The sequence below is a fragment of the Podarcis bocagei genome, assembly GCF_964188305.1.
Source record: "Podarcis bocagei genome assembly, chromosome: 11".
Lineage (NCBI taxonomy): Eukaryota > Metazoa > Chordata > Lepidosauria > Squamata > Lacertidae > Podarcis > Podarcis bocagei.
Window position 1 is genome coordinate 45,703,113 of NC_138136.1, and position 25,141 is coordinate 45,728,253.

General features: G+C 44.5%; 2 protein-coding genes across 4 annotated transcripts in view; one reads left to right on the forward strand and one right to left on the reverse strand.

The window, feature by feature from the left end:
- The window catches only part of LOC308597188 (uncharacterized protein C5orf34 homolog), a 490,376-nt gene that overhangs the window by 414,082 nt on the left and 51,153 nt on the right, over positions 1 to 25,141 (forward strand). The window lies entirely within an intron of this gene.
- NNT (nicotinamide nucleotide transhydrogenase) overlaps positions 1 to 25,141 on the reverse strand; it is a 52,363-nt gene that overhangs the window by 21,157 nt on the left and 6,065 nt on the right. For both annotated transcript variants that reach the window (XM_081212709.1, XM_081212710.1), the window contains exons 2-14: positions 24,015 to 24,222; positions 16,617 to 16,846; positions 13,265 to 13,482; positions 12,408 to 12,495; positions 9,821 to 9,909; positions 9,223 to 9,410; positions 7,704 to 7,837; positions 7,157 to 7,348; positions 6,496 to 6,649; positions 5,471 to 5,632; positions 4,078 to 4,188; positions 2,273 to 2,418; positions 1,058 to 1,253 (exon numbers count right to left, since the gene is read on the reverse strand). In XM_081212709.1, coding sequence (XP_081068835.1) covers positions 1,058 to 1,253; positions 2,273 to 2,418; positions 4,078 to 4,188; positions 5,471 to 5,632; positions 6,496 to 6,649; positions 7,157 to 7,348; positions 7,704 to 7,837; positions 9,223 to 9,410; positions 9,821 to 9,909; positions 12,408 to 12,495; positions 13,265 to 13,482; positions 16,617 to 16,846; positions 24,015 to 24,168 — 2,062 coding nt within the window. In that variant the 5' untranslated portion in view covers positions 24,169 to 24,222. The remainder of the gene's footprint in view (positions 1 to 1,057; positions 1,254 to 2,272; positions 2,419 to 4,077; positions 4,189 to 5,470; positions 5,633 to 6,495; positions 6,650 to 7,156; positions 7,349 to 7,703; positions 7,838 to 9,222; positions 9,411 to 9,820; positions 9,910 to 12,407; positions 12,496 to 13,264; positions 13,483 to 16,616; positions 16,847 to 24,014; positions 24,223 to 25,141) is intronic.

The window sequence follows — 25,141 nt, forward strand, 5'->3', positions numbered from 1 at the left end:
CACGGTTCACAACATAAAAATACAAAATGAGAACACAAAATACATAATAAAATGGTAAAAACGAATCAATAACCCCCCTCCCACAAGCACATTTAAAAGACTACACAACGTTTCAAAGGCCTAGTTATAGAGAAATGTTTTCCCCTGGTGTCTAAGAAATACTTAATGAAGGCACCAGGCAAGCCTCCCTAGGGAGTGCATTCCACAAATGGGGAACCACCACAGAAAAGGCCTGTTCCCGTGTCGCTGCCCTCCGGACCTCTTGTGGAAGAGGTACATGAAGAAGGGCCTCAGGTGATGACCACAGGGTCCAAGTCAGTTCATATGGGGAAAGAAGGTTTTTGAGATATTGTGGCCCTGAGCCATTTAAGGCTTTATAGGTCAAACCCAGCACTTTGAACTGGCTCCAAAAAATAACTGACAGCAGGTGCAGTCAGGCCAGGATTAGTGTAATATGTTCAAAATGAGCTGAAGAACTATAAAGAAATATAAGGAACACATCTCAACGTATTGTGAAGGTTGGGGCCAGCTCAAAGCATGAGGGGGTTCTAGTAGGCCCCATATCCTCTGCTGGTGGGCCCTGCTGGACAACCAGAAACAGCCGCTGCCTACTGTGGTACCTCGCGTTAAGAACTTAATTCGTTCTGGATGTCCGTTCTTAACCTGAAACTGTTCTTAACCTGAGGTACCACTTTAGCTACGCTGACGTCATGCCATTTCTGTTCTCATCCTGAACAGAACCTGAGGTACTATTTCTAGGTTAGCAGAGTCTGTAACCTGAAGCGTCTGTAACCTGAGGTACCACTATAATCACAAAATTTACATCTCTCCCCCCACCTTTTGCCCATGGCCCCCACTCACCACTGTGGGCTGAAAACAGTTTTCCACCCTGCTTTATCTGCTAAAAAGAAAACAAGTTTCCCCACGTCTCTAAAGCATGAAGACACCTGACTGGAAAAAATGTCATCACCTGCGGTAGGCTCAACTGCAAAAAGACACACTGTCCTGCGTTCAGAGTTTTTCCTAAAACCAGGTGGTGTTTTAGCTCTGCACTTACCTATGGTGCCACCAAGAGCCATTGCGCCCGACATCTGCGCCAGCAGCTCAGGGGATGGTTTTAGGCCTCCGAGAGTAGCTGCCATGCCCCCAGCAACACCTATCATGCCCAAAGCATTGCCAAGCCGAGCTGTTCCTTGGGTGGAGAGGCCAGCCAGAGCGCCGACACAGCACAAGCCTGAACCCAGGTAGATCATCTAAAGAAGTGAAAATAATAATAATAAGAGTTTTTGAAAGAACATATAAAGCACACTGTACCAAAAAAAAATAAAGGGTTGGAGGGTATTACAGGCCTCATCCACAGGCTTCAAATCCAAAGACATTCTTGGAAGGAGAGTAAAAGGAGAGTAAACCAGGACTGTTTGTGTATACCAAACAGAACCAGGAATGCTGCATGCCAAAGCACCTAATTTGCTGTAAAGAATGATATATTGCACTCACTGCAATTATATGGAACAACTGCAGGATTACTAAATACGTTGGCACAACTGGGGCATTCTGGCACGAGCTGCAATGAATTTGGTTGGGGAATGGCATTCTTCACTGTGCCAAGTATAAGAACAGATCTTATCTCCCCTGAAGTCCTCCGGCTCTTGCTTTGGGCTGGGAGCCTCAGAGAAGGCAGAAGAAATGCACGTTTTTTCCTGCTTGCTTCTGCCTCTCTCTGAAGCCAAGTGACAAATATCCACTTTGCCCTTCCACTGTGCAAGCTAAAGGATTCTTCTTAGGACTTGGTGGAGACAGCAAGCCATGGCTGCCTACTAAGCCAAACCAAAATATGTGGGTCCTATACTTTACTTAGAATGGGGGTTTAAGAACCCTCATCTTCTCTGCATTAGCAATTTGTTTGCATTATCATATGCCATTCCCAAATGTTCTGCAGTGTTTTCACCACAGAAGAATTGGGGCAAGCTGCAGCAAAAAAATAAATTTTAAAAAAAATGGGGGGGATGACTCTCTTAGGTAGATAGAATTCAGCATCACACAGCCTGCATTTAAAGCACACACATGCAGAAATAATCTTGGGAACCGTAGTTTACACCTCTCAAAGAGATACATTTCTCAGCACCATTTAAAAACTACAGTTCCTAGATGTTGATTGGGGGGGAGAGGGGTGTGCGTGCAGTCTGTAATATGCCCCAAAAAACTGCCAATTTACATTTTCTGTATGCAACGAAAGAAAATGGTACCCTGGGTCCCCAAGAGATCTTATTACCTGTTCAATGTTATACCCACTATGGAGAGCTGCTGCATATCCTCCTATAAAAGTGCCAGCAGGCAACAGGTACAAGTAATTGTATTCGGGGGGATCAGTGGGGCGCTTGAACATATCCAGCATCCTCTGCGTGACTAGGAAACCACCTTTCCCATAAAGAAAAGAAAAGAATATTTAGATTTCGAAACCAGCATAATGGTATTATTGAATGCTAGGAACATGGGCAATTGTTCTGAAGTTTAAGTCTCCGTTTAATAATAGACTCTCAGCCTCTCCTAGGGTGCTGGCATGGACTGGCTGGATGCAGAGGAGTGGGGAGAGGCACCAGCTGGGGAGGCCCCCCCCAAGCGAAGATGGCTCAGAGCCCAGGGATTGGTGGTGGGGTGATGATGAGTGATCAGAGAGGGAAGAAGGGGCAGACGGGGGGGAAGGTGTCGGAAGGTGGAGGCAACAGGGTTGAGTGAGCAGGAAGAGTCTGCAGCAGAGGGCAGACCAGACTCAAGAGGCAGGAGTGGGCACAGGAGACAGAGGCCGGCTGCTGAAGAATCCAGGGAGTCTCCCCTCTTGCTGTGACCAGCTTCCCTCAACCCCTGTTCACCCAGAACACAGAGAGAAATGAAAAGGGCAGAGGAGAGACTGGTTGTGCGCAGATGCAGTCTACGACTGCTTGGGAAAAACCCTGAGAGGAGGGGTCAGGCAGCTGTGGGAAGGCGAGGACCTTCAGTCCTCATAACTGCTGCATTGGGGCAAGACATACTGGGAAGAGTTGCTGGGATCACAAGGCCTGAGCTGTTTTGGTCTCTTGAGTGAAGAGTTAACTTCACCAGCACTGTGTTTTTTTATTACTGACCTACGCTTGACTCCAGCTCTTGACAGGTTTGTCCTCATGCAATTGTGAATTATTATATGGTGCATGCAAGAGGGGGAGGCTGAAACCAGAACCAGAACAGATGTTTAGCTATCACTGACTGGGGCATGGTCCATGTGAGCGGCATGGTATCAACACATAACAAAACCAGACGTCCAAGAGGATCTCAGTGTATATCTGTTGGAGCAGGGGAGAAATACAGTGCTGCTGATAGCTTGTGCATAAATAGCAGAGCAAGCCAGGCCTGGAATGGAAAGGTGACAGCTCAGTGGTAGAGCATCTGCTTTGCATGCAGAAGGTCCTAGGTTCAATCCCCACCCGGTATGGCTGGGAGAAACTCCTACCTGAAACCTTTGAGATCTGCTGCCAGTCAGTGTAGACAATGCTGAGCTACATGGACCAAGGGTCTGGCTCAGTCTAAGGCAGTTCATGGAAAAGCTCTCCAACACTGGCAAAGTCATCCTCATCATGGCCTCAGCTCACTGAGGAAGTTGCTTATACCGTACCGAGTTATACCCATTGGTCCATTTAGCTCAGTATTGTCTACATGGACAGTCAATGGCTCTCCAGAGTTTCAGACAGGAAGCCTCTCCCAGCCCTACCTGGAGATATCAGTGATTGAACCTGAGACCTGCATGCAAGGCAAACATGCAAGGCAAACATTCTGCCCCTGAGCTATATGGTCCTTTCTCTATAGCATGGTGACGTTAGGACCTGTGATGGATCTTGTTGCCACTGCACAAGCTTAAGGACTCAGGTTTCTCGTGAACAAATAACTAGAGGATCACAGCAATCGGTCAGAAACGTATTTCACTGGTTTCTCTCAATCACAAACACAAGCATACCATACATCTTGGCCATTGTAATTCGTGACATCACTGTTTTGGTTCAACATTCCTAAAGACAACAAGCAAGAAAGCCAAAAGATAGTCCATACCTGCAATGTTGATAGAGGAAACAAAAGCAGCAAGAACAGCAAGGCTTTGAGGCACATTATCAGGGAGATATTGTCCCCCCATCAGTGCCAATCCGCCAACAGCTGTCAACCCTGTGGGGCAGAAAACAGCATTTAAGTTCCTGTACAACAGGGGAAACTGATGTCAGTTGTTATATATGCCTCCCTCTGATTCAAGAAGTGAGGAACACCAACGGAGATTGTTATGTTAGTGTTCCTGTTTACAATGCTCTTGTTCTGGTTTCTAACATTCCTTCTATTGTGCATTAACTGTTGCCTTATGGAACTGTGAGTTTTTGATTGATAGATTGCACTAAATTTCATTCACACCAGCAGGTTTGGTGTGACACAACAGTGGACATCATTGAACATTTCACCACCACCCAGACACAAACCCTTTAGTGTTTATGTGTACTTTTTTGCATCCATGAGTCACCCATGAAAATGGTGGGAAAGGACTATATGTCAGAATACTGCACCAAATTTTGCCCCATAATGTTCCAGGTTAGCGGGGTTGCAAACGGTATTTTTGCTGGAAGCAGTTAACAGAGAAATGAGAGCTAAATTTTCACTAGATTTCCACAAGTGTCTTTTACATTATGTGAAAGATCACACAGAACACAAAAATTATCAGGGGAAATGGAATAAGGTGCTATCTGAATGCATCTTAACTAGATAATACTTTCAAATCTGCATTGGACTACCCTGCCAAATGTACACTTAATGTCACCAGCAATACAGCTAGATACCACCTACCAAATTATGACAGTGGTAAGTATCTAGATAAGGGCCGGAAACTGGATTTGGCCAGATAGTTATCTCATCAATCACCTGATGCAGAGCACTTTGCCGAAGTGTTCAGCACTTTGAAGTGGACTCTACAAGACCCTTTCGGCTAAGCCAGGGTTTTATATAGCTAAAGTTGCAAACGTTAGCCCATTCTTGGGTTCCAAGAGAACTAAGATGGACATAATTAATTCCATTTGATTATCTTGCATTTTGTTAATCACTGCGTAAAACCTGGCTCCGCTGTGCATAAACCTACTGATTTCCAGGCAAATTGTACATGTGATGAAACAGACTCTAGGACTCTAGTCTATAATACCTTGTGTCCCAACAATACTTTTGGTTGGCTTTATTTATTTTTTGGTAACCATACCTGAAACCCACATTTTAGGCTTGTGAACACATTACGTGACAGCAACGTTTACCCCACAAAGAGGGAGCTGCAACGAATCCTCTGGCTGTCGGTTGAGGGCACCTATATGACACACATTTCCAGACACAGGTATGTTTGGTGTCATTTATACTTTTAAGTGACACCCCTCAGAGAAATGTCAGGGTCAAAACCAAAAAAAGGGGTCATTTGTTTTACCTGAGATGGCGTTCGTCACAGACATGAGTGGTGAGTGGAGTGCAGGCGTCACACCCCATACCGTGTGGTACCCAACAATCCCAGCCAAGCCAAATGTTGTCACCATCTGAGTGAAAGCTGAATTTGGAGCAGCAACACCCAATCCAAGCAAGGTACTGAGTCCTACAAGACAAGAGAGCATTAAGTCCTGCAATGAATGAAAACATATGGTCTATTTCATGGTAAGTTTTAAACACTGACAAAATACAGCCTCCCTTTCTTTCTACAGTTGTGTTCGTTTATTAAATTTGTCCCCCACACATTCCTCCAAGGAGTCTAAGGTGACTAAGACTGCTAGTCCTATAAAGATGGCTAAGTCATTCATTTTCCTCAGAGAAATTTTTCTAGCATTTTCAGGCTGCCTAAATAGCACATGATCCATGGGAAGTACTAGCAAAGCTAGACCTTGCTTCTGATATTTTATGGCAATGTACATTTCATCTCTCTCCTTCTACCGCTTAAAGGCCCAGAATGGATTAAATAGCATGATGGTTCGGAAAGCTCTATATGTATGTATGCACACACGCACACACACACACACACACACACACACACACACACACACAAAGTTAGTTATTCTACCTCCACCAATTTTGGCAGTGGCAAAAAAATAAGAGGGCTGGGGTGAGCAGAGCCCATTTACCCGATAGGGATGTAAATCATTCACACACACACCAAGTCACAAAATTGATCATTTGAATGGAATGGGGACAATAATGCCTCCCCTTCTCAGCTCGCTGTATGGATCAACTGAGGTTGGGGGCTGCAGGAATGCAAGCCACAGTTGATATGCACATGCACACACACACACACCTGAGAGGATTTGCCAAGAGTGAATGACCTGAGAGGAAGAGGGAAGATTAGCTACCTGGCTCCCTATAATTTGACAGCAAGATCCATCTTTACTTCTGGACATTATTAGGCCCTGGAACATCTTTGGATGCAGGTTCCACGGAGTGGCCAGATTACGGCAGCTGCTTTCTCACCTGCTGTGTACGCAGAGGCAGTTGTCATTGTTTTCCTGAAGGGTGTAATGGTGGCTGCTTTTTCTGCTTCCAGCTCTGCCACAGTCTTCTGCTTCACAGGCGCTGCCTGGGGAATGTTCTTAGGAGATGGTGCTGGAAAAATCACCTTTCCGTCCTGAGAAAAAGCCGTTGTGGTTTTATCCAACAGAACAGATAATTTGCAATTTCCTGGGCCAAAGTGACCCCCCCCCGGGACATCAAAGTGGCTCTCAAGCAAATCTTATCTGCTGATTGGTGTGTGTATGTATTATACTGGCAAGGAGCTATGCACAAGCATTTTTAACAAACAAGAATTAACAAAGGAATAGCCAGATATCATATCTGGATAACACTGCATAAATCTCAATGCATTGTTTAGTTCCATTCAACAGGCTTGGTTCATTTGAAGCCAAAAAAGGCTAAACTGATGGATGTACCCCCAGGATTAAGTAATGCATGTATAGTGCTGTAAAATGAAAGTCAGTTGAACACAAATAATACTACCTTCCTTGCACATGGATGACAGATCATCCAGGGGAATTTCAAAACATACAGGTGCTTCAATTCAGGTTGTAGAAAAAAGAAAAGAAAAACAGGCTGAGGCTTGGACTCCTAATTCAAGAAATAACATAGATTAGCTTACCTTCATTACCACTGTTCCTCTTACAACATGGTCCAGGGTACCATAGTCGAATTCATCCTTTATGTCAAGGAAGAACTTCTCCTTGTCCGGGCTGATGGCCTTCAGGAGCTTGGTGATGTTATTGGAATACAACGTGCTGGCTTGGGTGGCCATTCTGCTGGGAAGGTCCGTATAACCTATGTGTGTAATTCCCTGGAGATACCAAAAATATGGCTAGATGAATAAGCAAGCTGAGACACAACTCCTGAAGTCAAAGTCGGGGGGCAGGGGGACCATTCCTAGACATCAGCATCTAAGAACATGGTACTAAATGTTGATTTTGCCAAATGAATGGGAAGGGTCACAGCTCAATGGTATACCATTTGCTTTGCATACAATAGGACCCAGGGTTCATCTCCAGGTACAGATGAGAATGTCCCATCAGAAACCCTGAAGAGCTGTAGACAAGACTGGCATGTATGGGTGGGGCCCTGATTTACTCCACCTACAAAGGCTGCTGCTGAAAGCGGCTACTAAGAATATCTGGTGGCTACTAAGAAACCAGTACCTTGTGAATATAGAGTTCTCCTGGCTTTGTAGTTTCAATGTTTCCCCCAGCTTCAGCAGCTAGGTCTACAACAACTGAGCCTTCCTTCATCAATTCAATCATATCTTTCCGAAAGAGGATTGGAGCTTTTTTACCTGGGAGGGAAAGTAGGAAAGCACTGTATCAAGTACACCATATAAGGAAGAACCAGTGATCACATTTTCCTCTAAAGTAGCAGTTCTCAACCTGTGGGTCCCCAGATGTTGTTGGACTACAACTCCCATCATCCCTGAGCTCTAGCCTTGCTAGCTAGGGGTGATGGGAGTTGTAGTTCAACAACATCTGGGAACCCACAGGTTGAGAAAGTGTGCTCTAAAGAAATAATTTCTCTTAATTTTCCCCTTGATTTGCATGTAATTCAGTAAACATAGTATTTTAGTTGAATGCATGCATTTCCATATGCAACAATCTGATTCACTTCCAGATTATCCCAGATTCAATGGGAGCAAGATACATCCCTAGATAGGAAGAAACCCTCTCCTCCACTAAGACGCTACCGAAAACATCATGGGAAGTTGAAAAGTGGCCAACCTCATGGGAGGCTTGGTGCTGAGTATTCCAAATTGTATCCCAAACGAGACAGCAGTAAAGTGTTATGGGCAGAAATGTACTGTACAGTGGTACCTCGGGTTACAGATGCTTCAGGTTACATACGCTTCAGGTTACAGACTCCGCTAACCCAGAAATAGTACCTCGGGTTAAGAACTTTGCTTCAGGATGAGAACAGAAATTGTGCTCCAGCGGCGCGGTGGCAGCAGGAGGCCCCATTAGCTAAAGTGGTGCTTCAGGTTAAGAACAGTTTCAGGTCAAGAACAGACCTCCAGAACGAATTAAGTACTTAACCCGAGGTACCACTGTAATGGGAAGAAACCTAGCAGTCTTGCACACAAACTCAGCTCTGAGGTTGTGACTACTTTCAGCCGGAAGGTCAGCTGAAGTTAGTATCAATGGCAGATTGATACATGTCTTTTGCAGGGCTAACATCTTGGGCTCCAAATGGCACGATGCAAAAGCAATAACAATGCCAAATAACCGACAGCTTGCATTTGGACCACAGTGTGCAGAGAGAGAGAGGGAGAGGTGGAAAACTTCCCTTGCAGTCATGATCCTGACGAAAATCACTCTCTCCTGCACTGCTAATAGCCTTCAGAAAAGACCACCCAATATTGAATGAACCTTAACACCTTCACCATGAGTTAAATACCAACACAATGAAGGAGCAATTTTGGCAAGATCATGGCTGGGGAGGGAAAGATTCAATCTCCCCTCTCTATGCATTGTGGTCCCAATAAAAATCATTGTGTGCACACGTGCCTATTATCAAAGTTTTTTAAAACATGATGTACTAGCCAGTGACGAATTTCGAGTCATGTGCTGTTTTGACGCCAAGTCAGAACAAATATCTTTGCAAATCTGCTTAAGCAAACACATTCTTTTCATTTCAACAGGAAAAGGGCTGCCTGCTCCACAGGACACCTACCAGGAATGAGAGCTGTCGTGATGATAATGTCGACATCTTGGCACTGTTTTGCAAAGAGTTTCATCTCGGCTTCAATGAACTCTTTAGACATCTCTTTTGCATAGCCTCCCTGCCCTTCCCCAGATTCTTTTAAGTCAACCTCCAGAGGCTCCGCACCTAGTGATTTGAACTGTTCCAATGCTGCAGCTCTATGAATTTGAAGAGAAAAATAAGCTTTTAACAGGAAGGGTGTTGGGGAGAAACGAAAGGACAGCGTTAGTGAAGGCTCCACCCAGGAAGGGCTTTTTACTGAGTCTTTAAGCAGAGGCTTGACAACCATATGTCAGGAGTGCTCTGATGGTGTTTCCTGCTTGGCAGGGGGTTGGACTCGATGGCCCTTGTGGTCTATTCCAACTCTATGATTCTATGCTATTCTGTTCTAAATAGGCCCACAAGGGTGGTCTAGATGGACCAAAGCCCAGGTGCAGTGTAAGGGAATTCCCTGTGTTTATCTGGGACCCCACGTATGACATGCTGGCCCAAACTTCTTGGCAGAAGAGATGGATACAAATGAAATAGTAAGGCCGCTAGCAATAATTAACAATGGGTATGCACATACCTGGTATCAAACCCACGAACCACAGCTCCCATTGATTTAGCTGCTCCTGCAGATGCTAAGCCTGCGACTCCGCCACCAATGATCAGAACCTGCGTCCGCAAAACACAGTGCAGTTAAGTCACAAATCAACTGGCATCGGTTCAGTGTCAAATGAATAGGAAATGAAAATGGTTTCCTGAGCCTTGAACAAGCTAGGTTCAAGCAGAGCCCAGCTCCTTCAGTGCCTTACCAAAAAAAAGAGTAGTCAGCCAGTCAACGGAATAATATTTCAATCAAAAGGGCCCTTTGCAGCTTCCCAACCATCAGGTAGCTATTTTGTAAACAGGAGGAACTACTCCCAAGCACAATTGTGAGTTTTCCCTCTGATAGGATATCTGGTCACCTGTGCACATTCAGGAAGCTGGGAAAGGAGCAAACATGGAGTATTCCAGATATCCACAATAAATGTGACTGTGCACATATCTCAGTCTTTGGTCTCATTCTCACAATCCCTATTTCAGGTCTTAAAACCCAGTTCAGACATAGCCATCTTCTGAAAGTGTTAAGAAGTCTCATTGGGTTAAGAGTACAAAACTCAGTTTGGCTGTTCTGTTGACAGTCCAAACAGAAAAAAAGTGTTTTATCCATCTGGTTTACTGCACAAGAATGATTTTCTGCTTGTCAAGGACACCAAGCTGCCCCCATCCTTGCCATGGGGCCTCCTAGTCTTTGCTCTCTCACTCTGGGACATTCTTCTTGTCCTCTGCAGAAATGAACACATTGCTCCCATTTCAGCATGACTTCTTTGACCTTTACACATCCTTGGTACCAAGAGGATTAACCTCTTCTACATCTGGTTAAGACTCTACACTCCCAAACTTTTGTTCTGGCCTTCCCACAATCCCCCAATGCCAAGATATAGCTAAACTAGCTCGACGCTAATATAATCTGTATTATCCCTTGGATCTTTCTAAACAGTGCAACAGTATTTGGGAAAAGAGCAGCCAGGGCTTCTTTCGGGGTAGATTTAGAAAACCAAAAGCTGCACAGTAACCATGCACCATCTGTAAGCAGCTGGAGGAAGACAATAGCTAAATCCAGTGCAGCTTCTCCTTGTGAATGTGGGGGGGCAGCAGGGTGATAGCACTAAGCTTAAATAAGGGACTACCACCTTTCCATTAAGTACATAAGCAGCACAGCAAGCAGGATTGCATGCATATCCCACAGTTCCTTGGAAGCTGGTATTATTTGCATTCAACATCTGGCAAATCTGGAGGCCTAACTACAAGGATGCTAGATGCACCACCCAATCACATCAGACAATTGCCATTATTATTAATTATAATTAATTATTAATAGTAAACTAAATTGAACTTTTTAGCAGGACCACAGCTCACAAGGAAGGAAAATTCTAGCCTTCTCTCCCCAGCCACAATTTCCACAGAAATCACACACACGCTGCGATTAGTAATAGGGGATAAAGATTCCACTGATATTCCAATGATTCCCTGTCACTAATTGTAGTGCAGGAGGGTGAATCTTCTATGCATGCAGAAGCAGGACAAATTATGCAGACTAATGAAAATATATGCAAGAATACTTATTTTGCATGAATTAAAGAGCCCATGGAGCTTTCCCCACTAAAAAAATCTGATTTGGTTAGCGCAGAATAAACGCAATCTGGTCAGTAAGCTTCCAAGCGATTACTACATTGCTCCTGGAGAGCCAAATTTAATCCTCTTGCAAAAGCAGTATCTGGTGCAGTATTTTGTACAGAAATATTCCAGGAACAAAATAAAGCATATATTACTTGTCCTTTAATATACTCTAATATTTTCTCCACCCTTATATTGTTTTATTTATCAAAATTTATATAGTCCTTGATTCTAATGAAACCTAGAATTAATATTAAAATTATATTTAAAAAGTTTAACTATTTAAACCATCTAAATGATATTTAAAATGAACAGCAGATAAAAAAGTTATTAAAGCACACCAACATGTCAGGTTTGGGGCTTTCCCACTTTTAAAGGAGAAAGTAGCAAATCACACACAAAAATATCTGTGTGTATTTTGTACTTTAGGATCTGCACACAACACTTTGTACTGTACTTGTTACAACAGCACTTGTCTCAGTACAGATCTTTGGTCTTTATTTTACAAGCCTGTAACAAAAAGGGGGCCCATAAAAACAAAAATTAAACCTAGAATTCTAGACATCAGCAAAGTATTGTTCTTTAGGTTGTAGGTTCTTTAACCAAAAATGCAATTCATAAGACATACTCCGCTGTATATGAAGACCTTGTATTCCAGCAACAACAAGCCAATCTTTACATTAAACGTCTACAATTTGAACATCTTAAACTTTGAAGGATGCCAATTCATAAGCCATTCAGCCTCAGCTGCATCCAAACAAATGCCTACTAACAGCAAAAGAAGCTATATTTGGCTCACTGAGAGATGCTAAATAAAGGGGGGGGGTAGTCATCCTGTGAAACAAAATTCCAACCAGTATCTATTGCAGCTGAAAAGCAAAGTCACATCACATTTCTATCACCTGATAATTGTCCCTGCAAATAACTGCACTTGCACTTATTTCATTACCTACCTTAGCTGGAGGGACTTTGCCAGCTGCCGTGATCTGACCCGTAAAAAAACGACCAAAGTGATTGGCTGCCAATACAACTGCCTTATAGCTGTCAGAAATAAAGGAGAACACAAGCATCAGTATCATTTCCCAACCTTACATTTATTTTATTTATTCAGAAGAGGGTGTTGTTGTTTATTTTAAGATGGTACAAATAGCAGGGGTATTTGCTGGACAAATTTGCTTGTCCAAAACATAGCCTTCCCATTTCCTCATTCCTAAGGAGATGCACAAGCTGTTGATGACAACCTCCCTCTGATCTGGCCCGTGCTCTTTGGGCATTACAAAGTTTGGGTCAAATCTGCAGGAGCTTAAAAACTCCTTTCTATGTGCAAGTATTCAGATTCTTCATCTGCAAGTAATTCCTTCCTAATTCCTTTCCCAGCTAATGAATCCACACCCTCAGTAACAGAGAGAACCTAGTGGGCTTCAGATTCCCATACATTCTTTGAACCCAAATAGATACCGATTCTTAAATATTTTCCAAACCACATAGCCTTGACTACACCTCCAGGTATATCTCCACAACTGGACATAATCGCTTATCCATGGGATAGACAACATGGTGCCCTCACCATATGGCATACCACAACTTCCATCAGCCCCAGCCAGCATGCCAAAGTGTCATGGATGGTAGAAGCTATGGTCCACAATGTGTGGAGAGCACCACATGGGCTGCCCTTGTTCACAAATGAAAACAAACCTTTGGTTGGGATTCCTATCCCAAACAAAGGTTTGTATGGGATATGAATCCCAACCAAAACCCAACTGTTCATTGATGTAATCACACAGCTGGCTAAAACATTGTGTTTTCATACCCAGCTATGTTGGCCATGGAGCTGAGAGCATCATATCCTTGAGCAATGGTCACGCGAGGGACCTGATCCATAGCCAAGACAGTGGTTCTTCTTTCTGACAGTTTGTTCAGGAGGTCTGGGTTTTGAGCTGGGTAGATAAAACTGATTAGGGTACCAGATGACTTAAAGAGATCTGCCTCGTGCATGCCAAGAGCTGGATTCAACATAGGAGCTCTCACCTGAAATTGAGAATGCACAAAAATTAATAAAGCATCGCTTAGCATTTTCATAGTGCTAAAGACTGTTCAATATACTTCTCAGGAATCATCCTAATAATCCTAAACACCTGCATATAAAGAAGGGCAGTTTTCATTCCAATGTTGCAGAGGGACTGGTGCTAAAATAGGTAACGTTCAAACCATTTACAGGTACATTGACATTGCTTTTAAGTGCAAACAGCAGTAGCTCGGACCCTTGGCAGTGGTGTAAGTGATCTTCAACACTTTGGCCCCTCCAGCTGCAGTCTCAGTCCAGATGAGGGATCCAACAACCGCTATTTGCATTAGGGAAACAGTAACGGGAAGCTTTCCTTCCCATTCCAGATTGGGACTGTGGCGGAAGACAAATTGTTAACACCCTCAATTGCACCTGCCAGGGTCCAAATCTACACCAGAATTTCATCCCTGTGAGCACATGGGTTGCCTCACAATACCTTCTGAGTTAATAGCCCTGGCAAGATTTTGAAACAAGGAGTCATGGTTCCGAGCTCAGCCTAACAGCCACTGCAGCACTACAGCTCTCAAATACAGTATCTCAGCAATCCTTAAACAGCTCTGTGGTGCAGGCTAATATTTTTATTTTTTAATTATTATCATTATTATGGTAACAAGGGAAGAATGCATTGAGGGTGAGATATAGTAAGGCCAATTCTGCGTTCCAAGTCTGAATATTTAAGATTTAAACCAAGGACATCTTAACTGCCAGCTGATGTACTTTCATTACTGCAACATGAGCTGAATAAGCTACTGTGGACAAAACTTATAATTCCGTATGTTTCTAGCCAGACCATAGCTCAGCAGTGAAGCACATGCTTTGGATGCAAAAGGTTCCCCTTTTGAAATCCCCAGAATGGCAAAGAAACAATCCTGCCTGAAATGTTAGAAAGCCACTCCCAAGTCAGTGTAGATAATGTTGACCTATGGTCTGATTTTGTATAGGGCAGCTCCTAATGCATGTCGAAATGTTTAGACTACAGGAGCCAAGACTTAGCACATCATTGCCATTCAAGAGCAGCTGCAGGAATGGACTTTGCTCAGTCGATAACGTGCCTTGTGATAAGTGCATTTGGACTGCAAGGACTGAGGTTTCCTTTCTGTTTGAGGATTCGCTCACACATGTTTTAGAAATATCATGGCAGGGAAATCCCATTCCTCACATTACAGTGTTTTTTAAAAAACGACTGTCCCTGCAGGCTGATTAAAGATCACCGATGCAGCCAGCAGAGGAAAGTTAAATTTTTTAAGTATGGCAACTGTGGCTCATGATCACAATATATTGAAGCACATACAAAATAAAAAATATGCAGTCAATATTTTGAGAAAGCTCTCACCCACGCACCATCTGTTGAATACATCTGGAGAGTTAGGATAGATGCATGAGCTGTGGTTGCCAAATGGAGGAAGGAATTAACTTATCTTCCTAGCAGCTAGTCGCATGGAAATTCTACAGACAGTGCAAGTGACTTATGCAATGAGCTACTGTACTTAACAATCCTTATAATATACAGTGGTGCCTCGCAAGACGAAATTAATCCGTTCCGCGAGTCTCTTCGTCTTGCGGTTTTTTCGTCTTGCGAAGCACGGCTATTAGTGGCTTAGCGGCTATTAACGGCTTAGCGGCTTTAAGAAAAAGGAAACAAACTCGCAAGAACTCACAAGACGTTTCATCTTGCGAAGCAAGCCCATAGGGAAATTCATCTTGCGGAATGACTCAAAAAACGGAAAACTCTTTCGTCTTGCGCATTTTTCGTCTTGCGAGGTACCACTGTATAGCAGCTACTACACTGAGGTTACTTATTGAGGTCTTCTTGCAGCAACTACAGTGAGCCAAAGGAGGACTGTGGGCAACACAAATCACACACTCATGAATATGTGGCACTGGCTTCCTTCGTTCTCTTTTATATGTGAGCAGCCCTGATGCACAGATCACCATGGGCCAGTTCCATAGATCTAGCTCAGCATTTCTGGAATTCCCCCATCACTCGCTCCTGCAAGCAAATACTCAAATCAGTTTACAAATTGCCTTCAAATCTTTCCTAGCACAGGAAGAGCTCCCCAGTGGTAAATGGTCTGCTACACACATTCCTTTACACCGCACCAGTGAATCCAAGGATTCTCGCCATTCTCACATGGCAAGGGAACCTGGGCAAGCATGTGAGGCCTTGCTAGATTGCCTGCAGAAACCGTAGGCCCATATCTTACTGAACTCGGCATCAGTAAGCTTCCCGGAAACACCAGGATCCTCCGGAACACAAAAGTTGGAAAGCCACCACTGCACAGGCTAAAATGTACCTCCGTGGCCTGCACAACATAAAGTACTGGGAGCCTATACTTGGTGGGGGAACAAAGAAGACTCCATGGGCAAGTGCAAATGCAACACCTCCAGATCGTAGCCTGCATTCAAGCTGCCATTTGGCAGTGAATCTGTGACACTCTGTGCCTTTGCTGCAGTCTGACTCCACCCTATAAGGTTAACTCAGCATTATTTCTCTACTCAGCAGCAACCACATAAATAGAGCATTCATATGACAGGACAGGGCAGGGGTAGGGAACCTCAGGCCAGGGGCCCAAATGCAGCCCCACAGGCCTCTCTATCCAACCCTTGGGACTGTCATAGGAAGCTGCCTATATCGAGCCAGATCATTGGTCCATCTAGCTCAGTATTATCTACCCTGACTGGCAGCCATTCCCCAAGATTTCAGACAGGGAACCATCCCCAGCCGTACCAGGAGATGACAGAGATTGCACCTGGGACCTTTACCACTGAGCCACAACCCTTTCCCAAGCCACACACCTATTTTCTATGTCCCTTAGCTCAATGTTTTTGCCTGGCTGGACTATGTCCCTGGAACTATGAAGATGGCTCTTGCCTGTCTAGATGGAATGATGTGGGTGGGTGGGGACTTTTTACTTGGCTGTAACGTAGCCTCTGGTACAAAGGCAGGAGTCACATCCATTGCTATGCCCACTTTTGCCTCTAGGCATGCCCACGTGTACCTATGGCCCCACCCACCTCTGGCTTACGGGCCCCAGAAGCTGAAAAGGTTTCCCCACACCAGCGATAGGGAAGTATTGGAAAAAAAATCCAGAATTACTTTGACGACTAAATCAGATGCCAAGACTTCCTTCGTCCCTTGGATCTGTGCCCCTGCCTCTCTGTAATGGTCATCAGAGAATTTGGAAGCTTCTCCTGCAGTCGACTCCACAACAACGTTAAACCCTTGTTTAACCAGGGCTTGAACTCCTGCCGGTGACAAGGCCACTCTCTTCTCATTCTGAAATATCTCCTTGGGAACACCCACAGTCAGCTGTTTATATGGGATACCTGTAAATGGAAGAGAAGCAAACAGCAAATCCTTTGGTAATTTGCAAAGGGGGAGAGGAGAGAGAGAGAGAGAGAGAGAGAGAGAGAGAGAGAGAGAGAGAGAGAGAGAGAGAGAGAGGACAACCTCCAATGAAAATAGTTGTTTGCATGTACAATGCTTCAAGCTGAAAATATGATGGACAACCATCATCCCCTTAGATACCAGTCTATAACAACTCACCAGTGCATATATGGCAGGAGTAATTCAATAAAAAACATTAACTATTCATAGTAATGGAAAAGAAAAACACATTCAAATGATTAGGCCCAATCACTCAGAAAGCAAATCCCACTGAGCTCCATGAGACTTACTCCTACATAAGTGTGCAGGATTGTGGCCCAAGTCCAATTTAAATAAAGCAGTAAGCACTTGAGTTCTAGAGAAAGTGGTTAAGTGTGAACTTAGTGGTAGAAGTCTAAGAATATCTTCCTCTCTCAGGTGTAAAACTTATTAGCATGCATAATGTTTGGGTTTTTTAAAAATTCTACAGTCATTTGCACTTTGGGTACAATGTTTTTTATAGTCTTCTTTAGCTGCAAAGGTGACGACCTTGGGATAGACTTCTTTCATTTTACAGGTGAAAAACTCCAGCTAAGAGTCCAGCAACTTGCCTAAGGCCAAGTAGCAAGTCTATGGCTGAACTGGTCCTGCAGCCATTTCTCACAAGGTCATGGTCCACATGCCACTTGGCCAGGCTGCAGTGTTTCTGTTCCTCCAAAACATGTGACAAACATTCCTTCGAATGCTGTAACACCAGAAACACCAGCAGCCATAAAACAGGAGTGGAGAAACTCTTGTTCCAGTCTTGGAAAACTAAAAAGGCATTTGCAGCTTTTTAGTTTAGAGAAAAAGTGACATGATAAAAAGGATAAAGGGACCCCTGACCATTAGGGTCCAGTCGTGACCAACTCTGGGGTTGTGCGCTCATCTCGCTCTATAGGCCAAGGGAGCCAGCGTTTGTCCACAGACAGCTTCCAGGTCATGTGGCCAGCATGACTAAGCCGCTTCTGGCAAACCAGAGCAGCGCACGGAAACGCCGTTTACCTTCCCGCCGGAGTGGTACCTATTTATCTACTTGCTCTTTGACATGCTTTCAAACTGCTAGAAATAGAAGTTTATAAAATTATGCACGGCATGGAGAAAGTGGATAGAGAAAAGTTTGGCTCCCTCTCTCACAATCCTAGGACTTGTGTTGAAAGCTGAATGATGGAGGATTCAAGGCAGACCAAAAAAAAGGGGGGGGTTCTTGTTGGTGCATAGTTAAACCTATGGCATTCGCTACCACATGAGGCAGTGAAGCCCATCAACATGGATGGCTTTAGAAGAGGCTTACACAGAGGTAAAGGCTATCCGTGGCTCCTATTCCTGATGGCTATAAGCTTCTGAATAGCAGTTGCTGGAAACTGCAGGAGGGGAGAGGGCTCTTGTGCGCAGGACCTGCTTATGGGCTTCCCATTGGCATCTGGTTGGACGCTTGTGAGAACAGGAAGCTGGACTAGATGGGCCATTGGCCTGACCCAGTAGGGACTTGCTATGTTCTTAGGGCCAGAGGCACCATCTTCTCAAGATGATTGAGGGGACCCAGGCCCAGACAGAGGAGGGGGCCATATGGACCACTTGGCCCGGGCCTCCGATTCCAAATCGCAGGGGATGCACTGGGGCAAACGTGGAGGCTCAAAAGCGGCAGCGGCGGGCAGATTCCCTGGGGCCATGGCTGGCAGTGCGAGAGAAAAGCTTCCCTGGCACCCGGGGGAATAAATACTTATTTATAAGACTTCAGGATAAAAATAAAGACTACCCCAGGGTAAAAAAAAAGGGGTGGCAAATTATCTACCTGGCCCAGGCCTCTGCCTTGCTCTGCAAGGCCCTGAGGGGACCTCATGTGGCATCCTGATGTCACACACATGCGACGTTGTGAGGAGCCAGGAGGGCAGAGCCAAAGGCCCTCTGAACATTGAGGGAGCCTGGACCCCTCAAAGAAACACTGGGGTGGTAGTGGAAGTACCTTGGCCCCTAGGAGTTGGCGTGTATGCTTGCAGCACATATCTGGCATGGGTGGTGCTATTCCCCCCTCCCTGTCCACCAAACTCATTCTCTCTCCTTTATACTTCTCTACCCGCTCAGCTGCCATCCCATGGAAAATAATCCCCACACACATCACATAGGTGGCAATTAGGATTGGGGAAAAGCTCCTGTCGGCAGTAATGGAAACTCCCCCACCACCCAAGGCCTAACTGGTACACCATGGGAGATTTTCATTGGCATCTAGTGCACAAGGGAGGGTAGATGTTTGCTGCTTTACTCCTCAGCTGCCATCCCAATGAAAATCAACCCTCCTAATAAATTGGCTCCCACTGGTATGAGCACAAGTCTTCTCCAAAACTGAAGTGCCAGGCCAACCTTTTATTATACTAATACTAAAAATAATGTTACTTATTATTTATGAAACAAAATAAAAATAAATCCTTCCAGTAGCACCTTAGAGACCAGCTAAGTTTGTTATTGGTATGAGCTTTTGTGTGCATGCACACTTCTTCAGATACACTGAAACAGAAGTCACCAGACCCTTATATATAGTGAGAGGGTGGGGAGGGGTATTACTCAGAAGGGTGGTGGGAATGGGTGATTGGCTGATAGGTGTGGTAAACCTGTTGGCGACTGTTAACGACTGCAATTGGTCTTACAGGAAAAAGCAAGGGGTGAGATGGCTAAAAATACCCCTCCCCACCCTCTCACTATATATAAGGGTCTGGTGACTTCTGTTTCAGTGTATCTGAAGAAGTGTGCGTGCACATGAAAGCTCATACCAATAACAAACTTAGTTGGTCTCTAAGGTGCTACTGGAAGGAATTTGTTTGTTTGTTTTGACTATGGCAGACCAGCACGGCTACCTATATGTTATTATTTATGAGTTAACAATATACTATAGTTGCTCACCCCTTCTTTAAGGTATCACCCCTTTCCCCTGTGAAGAAACAAGGTAGCTTTGGGAAACGCTGATAAAATGCCCAGTCATTCCCTTCCATTCACCAGGTCACAGCAATGGCTTCTACAAAGATGAAGCATGGAATAAGCGTCGCTGGGACATAAAAGGCCAGCCACAGGACCCAACATCATCCCTGGTAAGTTTCCACCATTCACCGAGGATCACTTCAATTTTGCTTAAATCTCACAATAAGGAAATCTACAGGGAACTACAGAGAGGAAGAGAGCAGCACTGTGTTGGTCGCCTTCATGGACTCCTCAGTGACATTCCACAGAAACAAAAACCCAAGATTAGACACCAAAAGTGCAATCTAAGCACAGCCATTCAGAAGCAAATCCCAATGAGCACAATGGGGCTTACTCTCTAGTAAGTGTGCTTAGGACTGCAGCCTCTTTAGACAAGAGGCTATTTTTAAAGACTACTGCTAAGATGGGGAAGGGGGGGGGAAACAAAACTTGTACCTATTTACCAACTCACTATACCAACAGCTTCCAAAGAAGCTGCTCACCTTTTTTTCAGAGCTCTGCAGGAAGACAAGGAGACAGCCTGAAGGGAATGAGGTGGAATGAAGACAGGAAATAAATATATACAATGAATAGCGTGGAGGAAGCAGACCAAGACGTTTCCGTTTACATTGACTCAGTAAAATTGCACACCTACATTGACATCTTCCAATGAAACTGGAAAGGCAGCAAATCAGCTGCTTTCAGTTGGGCATCCTTCACACCTCACATGATAAGCCCAGCACTGACTGCCTGTACCACTGCAGACCAAGGAAGTACTGCACCAATCACTCACCATCAATTATGCTAGCTGGAAAAGGGCAACCCAATGGCTTCTTCTACTACTACATTTATATCCTACCCTCTAAGGAACTCAGAGCAGTGTGCAAAAAACCCCCATAATCTCATTTTATCCTATTTAAGGCAGGAACTTTTCTATTGTGGACTCATCCCTCTGCAATGCATTTCCTGAGGTCCCTCCTTTAAAAAGGCTTTAAACTGTTGCGGGTGAAATATTTTAAAGTTATGGCTTTGGCTTTGGCTGTTGCTGATGATTTTGCTTTGCAATGTAGTTATTTTAATGTTGCATGTGTGAATATATAAATAGTTTCGGTTTTTGTTCTGTAAATCACATTGAAAAGGGTGTTAACCTTTTGAACCAGAGGTGGGAACCTTTGACCTTCCAGACGATATTGGACTACAACACCCATCATCCTTGACTATTGGCCATGCTGGCTAAGGTGGGTGGTAGTTGTGGCTCAGCAACACTGGGTGGACCAAAGGTCGCTCAGCCCTGCTTTAAAAGGTGGCATAAACCAATAAATAAGACCATGAGGCGCTGACTGGCTGTTACACTCAGCTAAATCCATAGCCAAGCAGGGAAGTGAACTAAGGTCACCCAGCTTCAAGTCCCATACTATATCTACTGTACTGCATTAAGAAACTGTGGAGACTGGGAGCAGGTATGAAATACAGGAAAGGAGCGAAGGAAGGATATGAATGGTAGGATCCACCTGCAGCCGGCAATCAGACACAGGATGGGATGACAAGAAGGTTAAGCAAATTCCTAGGATAATCACAACCACCACTCACCTTGATTGCTATGTAAAAAGCACCCTGTTACTTTGTTCTGACCAGCAAAAGAAGTGCTAAAGTTAACAGGAAGTTCCATGTACCCTCCAATGAAGAGGCTAACATATTAATGGTCTTAAAAATGAGTTCAACTGATCTTAATCTAATACTGGGGGGAAACACTTACAGGTCACACTAAACCAGAATTTGAGCAAAGAAATTAAAACTGGGAGGTCTGAGTTTGCATGCCCTGTGTTCCCCTCTCCTCTTTTCACATGGCTAGGTGGATGCCAGCAGAGTTTTAGCTTTTATTTCCTATAATCTCTTGTCATCCTGACCAGGGATTCTGGTTTATAACACTTAACCAAGCCAGCTACAGAAGTTCCAGTTTGAAATTAGCTAGTTTTGAAACTGATTAGGTTTTGCGTTTTGTTTTGTTTTTTAAGAAAAATGAAAGATCCCTGATCTAGACAATGATAATCAAAGATTTTGGGAATATGAAGCTAAGAGCTACCAAAGTCCTGCTCCTGGCCCTACAGATGGAGAGGAAAGTGTGTGAGCCTGGGTCTTGTGACAGCTCCTGTTCTTTGTCCTAAACTGTGGTTTAGCATGATATGCAAACATGCCCTATTTAATGGCTGAGCAGAGACTGGTCCATTCAAAAAGCAAGGTAGGCTGTTTCCATTGGCACTCACTTCATAATAGCATTGCATAATAGCTACTGCCAAAGTCAGACTGAAAGTGCTTGTTACACCAGTGAACTGCAGAATATTCCCCCTCCCCAAAAAAAGGAAGCAAAAGAGCAACTCAAAACATTAACATGACATCCATTTTCAGTTTCAGTTTATTCCTTAAAGACGTTTTAGCTACTCTTAGTCATGCAGAGCCACCGCTCTGCCTCCTGCCTGTGTGCCAAGCTACATGAAAGACTGTAAACATAAGAGGAACAAGTGTAAACATGCCTTTCAGTGACTTAATAGGAGAAAAACCATTCCATTTTTGCTCAGACCTTAGATAGTCAACACTCTTCAATGAAAGCTGAACTTCCTTCTAAAGAGCAAGAACCCTCCTATGATACAAACTACTGTTTTACCTACAGAATTTTGGACTGAGCATGAAAAGTGGATTTCATGCTTTGCTAAAATTCCATAATCATCTTCTGATGCTCTATTCTCATCCATTCTTGATTACCTGCACCGCTCTGTGAACTAGAATTTGCCCATCTAAGAAGTATATGATTAAAAACCAGATGAGATGTCAGCTGACAAAATAAGCATTGGGAGGCTTAGTTTGGTCAGAATCAAGTATACACTTCCAGAGTTAACGATAAATACATTACTTCTGGTAAATGAGCCACCAAAGCCACTAGAGGGCCGTGAATAATTGTGACCCGGGATTTCTAGAATCATCTACCCATGTACTATCTGAAACCAAAAGGGTGCATTGGTTGCCGGATGTGAAATATATTGGCGTTATTTTCAACTCTCCTACCCCACTAATTAGGACAAAAGAGGAGTGGGGAAAGAAGACAGAGACTGACAAGAAGTACAGTGGTACCTTGGTTCTTGAATTTAATCTGTTCTGGGAGTCCGTTTGACTCTCAAAATGGTACAAAAACCAAGGCACGGCTTCTGATTGGCTGCACGAGCTTCCTGTACTCAATCAGAAGCCATGTCAGACATTTAGCTTCTGAAAAACGTTCACAAACCAGAACAATCTCTTCCGGGTTTGCAGCGTTTGGGAGCCAATTTGTTCAGGAGCCAAGCCATTCAACTACCAATGTAAAACTGTAATAGGGAAGGGTTTGGGGAAGTAAGAGGGTTGGTTAACAAATTCCCAAGCTTCACCAAATATGTATGGTCCAGCAAGGAGGGGGGGGGGGAGAAGAGTCTCACAGAATATGTTTTGTGAAAGCAGCCACTGCAGATTAAGCTTTAACCTGAACACACAAAGTATCTAGATATATTGATATATTTAATTAGCTGAGTTCCACAAATATTTGCTAGCTGCGGAAGTATTATCTTGCACTTCATCATGGACTTTCCTTGCCCTTGGCAGGTTTGTAGGCAAAATTAACATACGCACGTTTCCAAGGCACAATTGTGTCCCTTCCAAATATAACACATGTCTTCACCAGCAAATTACTAATCATTATAATGGGCAGAGAGCATACAGAAGGAGCGATAACCTTACACAAACCCTGGGGGTGCGTTTTGACCTCCTGCAGGATCTCCTGTCAGTGAAGGCTGGGCGACCTAGTTTGAATGTGGAGGGAAGGCTTTGCCCTCACAAATTAACCCAGGAGCTTAGACCTTTCTTTTTACCCTGAAAGGGAGCTTAGCAACCATTCACTTATAATGGGAGAAAGAGGAATAGAATCAACATTAAAATCGAAACTTAACTTGCTGCCTGCCCCTGGTAAACCATTCCAGGTTCCTTTTATGGATTACATTAGGAGGGTGACAGAATGTTGGAAGAGGGGATGGAAAGTTGGGAACTGGCTTCTACAGGTGTCAAGAATCAGACCTGTTAGTTTGAAATCATGAATGCCTATCTGAACTCACATACCTGGTTTGACAGGAGCCTGGCACCAGAGCACCCGGTGCAGGCGGAAGGCTCGTAGGCATGGTGTCTTCACAGTCTTCGCCTTGTGAGACAGCGCACTGTTGAAAAGGGGACTGGAGCAGCTTGTCGAAACTGTACGCAGAATAAAACTTGCCATGTTGTCCAAGATTCGGCAGGCAGGATCACCCCGTTAGGAAGCCACACAGATGCCCTGCCATATACAAAAGCATCAGCCCTTTAGCGAATAATAGCAGCGGAGACTTGCAAAGCAGTCTATTCAAAACATGTGTCACTTCAGATCGCGATTTGCATCCATCAGGACTTGGGGAGGGGGGGCGGGAAGGTTAACATGGTCCACAATTCTTTCTTTGTGTTGTATCCAATGTTGGTACCATCTCACAGTGTTTTAATACCTTCAGCATCTTAATAATTTAAACAAAGTATAATACACAGATTTCATTTCACCGCAGTACAGGTGCAATAATTATCTCTCTTCCAGCTTAGACATAACTACTTATTTCAATACAATGGCCATAGTTCAGGGAAAGAGAACAGGCTTCACATGTGGAAGGTCCAAGATTTGATCCCTACCATCTCCAGATAGGGCAGGGGAAACACACTTGTCTAAAATCCCAGAGAGCCACTACAGGCAATATAGGGCTGGAATAACCAACATGGTGCGGTTGAACACTGATGCCTATCAGTCCCGGTCAGCATGGCCAATTGGCAAAATGATCCAGTCCAACACAGTGGCGTAGCGTGGCTTGTCAGCACCCGGGGCAAGGCAAGTAATTTGTGCCACCTAAACCGTGGATTTGCGCCCCCTAACCCTAACCCCCAGATGTTGCGCCCGGTGCGGCCGGCCCCCTGCACCCCCCACGCTACGCCACTGGTCCAACAGCACTGGTGGCGATCACTCTGGCTACCCCTGATGTATGCAATACCAAGCTGGAATGACTCTGTGCATGCAGCCATGTAGCGTGAGCTCCCGGAGCCTGGGGCAGGTGCATGCATGCACCGAGGGCAGGGCACACAGTGCAGAGGGTGAAGGATCCCAACGCAGCACCCCAGCCCACGCCGCAGACGCTGCTGGAGTGCCCTGTACTGGAGCCATGCAGGGCCACACTGCA